Genomic DNA, 6,000 nt, shown 5'->3' with positions numbered 1-6,000 from the left:
CCCCCCCCCCCCCCCCAGCCGTTCACACTTCCGCCGACATGATTGGACACTCCTTGACTCACGAATCACTGAAATCGTAGCGGCGCGATAGCATCGAGGCGATCAAAAGGCAATGAGTCCTGGAAAGAATAACAAATACAGAGAATGTGAGTGCAGTGACTCTCGGGCTGCTAATAATTCCTACTGAGAAGTCCTAAAGATTCGCACTGACTCTACTAAACGCGGCACGTAAAGAGGGAGACCTATTCAAGCCATCCGAGTCCAATCCATGATCCATTTCGAAGTCCGAGCAAGTTCATGGCCTAGAGGTCGCCGAATCTCAACCCAAAAATTCCTCCACACAATTCTCGACTTCCTCCCAGAACCTCTCAACAACACCTTCTTTAAATCCGTTCTCGTCGTATCCGAGGCTTACCCACAATTTCCCTTTGAATGTGTACCCGAAAAGCAGCATCGCTCCGTGCCTCTGTCTTGACCCCGTGGTGAGCGTGTGCAACTTGATTGCAGGAAATGTTGCGTGCGCGTACGTCCCGTCGAGGTTACCCAGAAGTGAAAGCCCAATAAGCGCAGCAGATGGAACTGGTGCACGAGCTGGGAGGATATCTTTTACCGAGGGGGGCTTGGGAGTATCCGCTGGAGGAACCCACGTCCCTCGCTCGCGCTCGTCATCTTCCTTTCCCCACGCACGCGCACGCGTGCCACGCTCCTTCGCCATCTCCCGCGTCCGTGACACGATGAATCGGTTTTTCGCTGCCCCCGCGCTCTGCGCTTTTGCCTGTCGCGCGCGGTGCCAAAACGTGGCTTCCTGCGCACCTGCTGGAAGGAAGTTCGGGAGGACGACGTTGAAATAGCCGATCGCGAGGAACCAATATGAGTCCCACAGCGCCTTTTCTGCTACCTTCTGGGAAGCTCTGGCGAAGTATGGGCGCAGGTTCAAAGCGGAGTACATCATCGCTGGAAGCTCTTTCTTCCCACCACCCATGCGAGCCCAGGCCACATTGCACACCGCGAAGAGTGCCGCGCTGATGCTTACTCCCTGCTCCTTGCACTTCTTCAGAATTGCTTTGGTACGCGAGTGGGGAATGGAAAACGTAGGTACAACAGTATGCCGCTCGGGATGCTTCTGCTTAGGGAATGTCTGACCACCAAGCAAAGATGACTGCGAGAGTTGGAAATCGACATGCTCTGCGGCGCGCCTGAAACTCGATGTGGAAGGCACTGGGAGACTGTCTTCGAGGGTAGCTGGAATGATGCCATCGGAGCGGTAGGTATTAGTACCCCACCGAACATCCCATTCCAAACGAAGCATGTCGGTGAGATCTTCGTCACTGTGCTCTCCTCCAAGCAGACCGAAGAAGTCGTTAGCGAACTGATGAAGAGCCATGCCATCGCCTAGGAAGTGCATGGCACAGATGAGCAAGTCATACTGATACTCTCCAGATTCTGATTGTGCCACTTCTGTATTTGTACGGGCTGTGCGTGACGGCGAAGGCGTGCGTGGCGGGGTGGGCATGATCGAATCCGCGGGTTGGGAAACGACAAGGTACGAGAGACGTTCATTAGAGAGTGTGCGAGAGCCGTTGAGGTAAGAGTCAATAAGCTCTAAACGGAAGTGAGTCATGTTCGTCTACACCATGACACCAAGGAGTCTCACCGTCTTTCGTGTCTGCCCGATACTCCAAATTTGCATTGGCGCTAGCCAGAGCGGCGTCAACAGACGACGGAGCATCATACCTAGTAAAGGGATGAGAATGTATGTGGTGTAAAGGACAAAAGCACGTACAGAAAGCGTACGTCGTCGTAGTCGTGCATCTCAACGCTCGCAGAAAGGAGCGGATGGCGCAACCGCAAAATGGCCCATACGATACAGACACGCGCGCGACGCACCAGACGTTCCGGCGCGTGGAATCCAAGATGCAGATACCTATGCGAGTTGTGCATCAGTATCTACAAGGATGGCAGGTACTGTATACTTGCATGTCATTTACGCCCGACTGACGAGAGGGAAGGAAATAGGATAGCTCGGTGTCGCCCATCTTACGCTCATAGCGGATGGCGGGCTCTTTGCGGCTTTGATGATTCACCGTCGATTTGGACGCGCAAGGGATCACCGAATCGACATACTCCTTGTATTCCTCGTTGCTGAGTGGCGGAGGTGTAGGGAGACCATAGCGTAAAGACATGTCACACACCAGACCCAGAGGACGACCAGGGCGCGCGAGGAGGAAGTTGGGGGTTGAATCGCGAGTGCAACAGTGGGATGGAGCTTTGAATGGCGAATAGGGCCTTACCGAACTTCCAGATCGAACTAGGGGCTATGAGTTGGAGCTGAAGCGGACATGGTGTCTGATCTGGGACGCGCAGAGTGGCGCGCAAATGACCTTGGCAGGGAAGAGCGACAACGCCCTATACGTCGGCTGCACTCGGCACCATAATTATCGGCCATTGTTGCAATAGCGTTCCTCCTGTTCGGAAAGTTCAGCCTGGCTGCGGGAGCGCGAGGCCTCCCACTAGCGAAGCGTCACTGAACTGTCGACTGCTATCTCCGAATACTCCACAGGACAACGCCTAAGGTCGGGTTAGGGTTTCACCTCAAGGCCTCTGTAAAAGGTCAAGTAGCTATTGGCGCGAGGCGACGACAGTTCGAATCACGGTGTAGTAGCCTTGTGCCTGCATTTCGCCCTTTAGACCTTGACAGATTGGGGATAAGTTGGAAGGTTTCGGCCACCTTTCTCCGTCGAGATTACGGTGCAGCCTCGACCCGTCGGTTTTGACTTGGCTAAGGTCACAAGAGGAGAAGGAGGTCTCAGAAGGCCGTTTCTATTCCGCCAGACTCCGCAACGCCTGCAGATCGGTCGGCCCCCCCTATCCCATTAATCGAACCTTCCGATCGCAACGGTCGTGGAAGTGGGACTGTCGGACCCAGCCAATACAGGAGTGGGTGAAACAAATATTCACGAAATGGATATGGATAGCGTGACATGTCCTCTGCGATTGGGGTCAGGAGGCGCTGCGCCGGTAGAGTGTCCGCCGTGGCAAGTGGATCCGGGAGACGTTCAAGCAGACTATCAGGTTCCGGTAGGAAGTACCAGCTCCACCGGAAATTGCGCCTCGTTTCGACAGAACTATGTAACTTCCCGCTTCTTAATTATTGACTCAAGCTATCCGATTAACGGGGTTGCGACGAGTCGGCCGTCATTCCGTTTCTATAGAGGCAGCTCCACGGCGTGCGGTTCGTTCATACTTGCCATTGTGACAGTGGATCTTCGGCTGCGGGAAGAAGGGCCTCAAAAACTCGCGTTGCTATGGGCTATGATATCTGTGGGCCCGTACTGAGAGCAGGAGCGAAATCTCCAGCATATGCACAGTTGATTTTCGTCGAACCAGTTCGTCACCGAAGCGCTGCTACAGGCTCCACGTATACATCATGACCCGGCGTTATGAACGACTACACCTCGGCAAAACAATAAACAAGCGCGATCGTATTCGTATGTGTCACTAAGTTAGCAGCGCCTTGATCAATTGGTTTAAAGTTCAACTAGAACATCGCTTTGGTGTCATAAATTATGGGAAGCCATTGACGGCTTCGTATAGTACAAGTGTACGGCATTATGAGAGTCATAACTCCAACTTCTAGGAATATAGGAAAAGATATAGCAATGTCCGGTATCAAAAGCGTCAGAACCTATCAGTGGCGTCACCAAGTCCTGAATTGTAAGTACGTGGAAGCATGTGCAGAATATGCAAGATGTTTATGTTTGGTCATGGGCCTCAACTAGATGAAAGAAGAAAGTGTGCCACTAAACTTCAGCAACTCATCAGCGAAACTGCAGATTTGCAGAAACTCCCGGTGACGTCTTGCAAAGATAGGCCCAACGATGCCCTAGAGGACCTCATAAACCAGTCTTTACTTCTCATCCTCTTCTCGACGCTCAAGGAGAATGTCCTCGAGGCGGTCATCACCATATTCCTTCATGAAGCTGGAATTCTCCTTATCAGGGTTTTCTGGGTCCTGTGGCATGCTCGGACGAGGCTTGCTAGGTGCGGTCCCGACCGACTTCGCCCAGGTATAGTACACGGTACCTGAGGTGATGACCAAAATCGAAGCCGCGCGGTTCCTGTGGGAATACATCATGTCAGTGAGCGTCCGATAACCGGGAAGATGGACGAGGCAATTCAAGATGACGACTGAAACACTAGCGTCAGCGCGCAGACGCAAATTGGTCTGATCGTGGCGGTTAAGTTATGTAGAGCAGACTGAAGATAAAAAGCGATTTGGAGACGAAAACGAAGGGAATGGAACACGTACGTAGTAAGGATATCTTGGAAAACCAATACGCCAAGCAAAGTCTGAATGACAGAACGTGCAGCCTAATCACCATCCAATAGATTCGGGGTATAAGAGGACATAGTACGTCAGTTGGGTGCGCTCTCCCCGGGATGGGACAAAACACTCACGCTGGAGAACATGTGCGTGATCGGGCTCGTCACCTTGATGCTCAGCAGTCCTGCGACGCAGAGAAGGAAACCGAATAAGCCGGTCACAGCGGTCCCGACCAGGAACGTCTGCTTATCCCAGCCGGCGACGTGCAGGAACCACCAAAGCCCGTAGACTTCGCCCTGAAGGAGGATCACCGGGAAGAGAAATATGGCCGAGCCAAGGTTCTGCCAGTACGCGAGTTGTATTGTGCTGTTATTCGCATGCGGGAGTGAGAGCTTGATGAGAACGGAGTGCACCGCAATGAAAAGGGAAGAGAGGACGCCGTATAAGATTGACAGCCAGTGTGTGTCCGGGCGCATAGCGAGTGAGGGGAGCGCGTGAAGTGAGAGACTCTCGAATGATGGGGGTGCGATGCCAAGGAAGAAGCCGATGCTGACTGTGGTTGCTGCAGCCACTACACTCCACGATGGCAAGGAGCGGGTTTCGAGGGATGAAACGGCTATGGTAAACGGGAGTACAAGCCCGCGGGCAATCTGAAAAGCATCGGTCAAAGAGAACGTCAGCTTGCGCACGGCGCAGAGCGAGTCAACCGAGATGAAAAGACGGGATTGTGTGGTACGGATCTCGCACCTGAAAGAAGGAAGCATCTACGCCGCGAAGGCAGTAAATGTTGAAGACGAGACCTATGACATTGACGAGGGTGACAGGGGTGAGTTGCTTGGCGGTCGACCAGTCAAAGTCGGGGATCTCGACGCGATGCGTGAAGCGGGCTGTGAGGCGGAGGAGGATAACCGCGATTACGAGCTGGAGGAAGAGGAACATGAGAGGCAGCTCGGGGGCATTGTTGAGGACGGTCTTGTTGCTGTGAACAGTGGTGTTCAGACTGAGTAGATGGGAGAGATAAGTGAAGAGCTTACACAAAAACCATCTGAGACAACTAGTTAATAGAGGAGGCCATGAGGAGGTGAAAGAACTTACGACAAGGGCGGCACTCATGTAGAACGAGACCACAGCGGCGACCTTCCATGGCTGGGGACTGTCGGACCTAGCGGAGGGGTCCATGGCTGTCGAGGACAAAGGAGGAGGTCACAGCGGGAGTCGTCGTCGACTTATGTTATGTGACGGATCAGGGTTCAGGATCAAAAGTGGCGTGTTTCACATCCAGATGAATCCGACTTACCCGCCGCCGGAGACGGACAGGAGAGATCAGAGTCTCGATCTTACAGGGGAGGCACATCGCTGAAGCCGCAGGAGATGCTGAGGACGACAACAGACTAGTGCGCCGAGGCCCATTCTTCCGCGATACATCGAAGCCGAAATGCGGTCTATCCGCGCCCGTGTGCGCTAGAGCAGGGTCTTGCGCGAACACGAGGGCTGGAAAACGAACTCCGAAGGCCAGTGCTATCGACCGCCCTCAGGCTGCGCGTGTAGCCAACATGTCTCCGGGCGGGCATTGATATTGGGCGATGATGATGGCGTGATGGTCAGGAGTGCTTGTCGCCACCGTGACTGTCGGCACTGGGGATTGCAGTCACGCGCGTGACAGACGGGAGGCGCGA

General features: G+C 53.7%; 2 protein-coding genes across 2 annotated transcripts; both read right to left on the bottom strand.

Moving 5' to 3' along the window:
* Positions 1 to 319: 319 nt before the first annotated feature.
* On the bottom strand, positions 320 to 2,183 carry FIBRA_05252 (uncharacterized protein; the record flags this gene model as incomplete). The annotated part of the gene is made up of 4 exons (XM_012327024.1): positions 320 to 1,602; positions 1,655 to 1,734; positions 1,784 to 1,924; positions 1,996 to 2,183. 4 exons carry the CDS (start codon positions 2,181 to 2,183, stop codon positions 320 to 322), a joined length of 1,692 nt encoding a protein of 563 aa, XP_012182414.1.
* A 1,724-nt stretch (positions 2,184 to 3,907) lies between these two features.
* FIBRA_05251 (uncharacterized protein) lies at positions 3,908 to 5,503 on the bottom strand (the record flags this gene model as incomplete). Its single annotated transcript, XM_012327023.1, has 6 exons — positions 3,908 to 4,118; positions 4,310 to 4,371; positions 4,459 to 4,974; positions 5,072 to 5,303; positions 5,359 to 5,369; positions 5,420 to 5,503. 6 exons carry the CDS (start codon positions 5,501 to 5,503, stop codon positions 3,908 to 3,910), a joined length of 1,116 nt encoding a protein of 371 aa, XP_012182413.1.
* Positions 5,504 to 6,000: the final 497 nt, after the last annotated feature.

This window comes from Fibroporia radiculosa, assembly GCF_000313525.1.
Source record: "Fibroporia radiculosa TFFH 294 genomic supercontigs, scaffold4066, whole genome shotgun sequence".
Classification (NCBI taxonomy): Eukaryota; Fungi; Basidiomycota; class Agaricomycetes; order Polyporales; family Fibroporiaceae; genus Fibroporia; species Fibroporia radiculosa.
The sequence above is the reverse complement of the archived record's forward strand: the minus strand, read 5'-3'. Positions and strand labels throughout refer to the sequence as shown.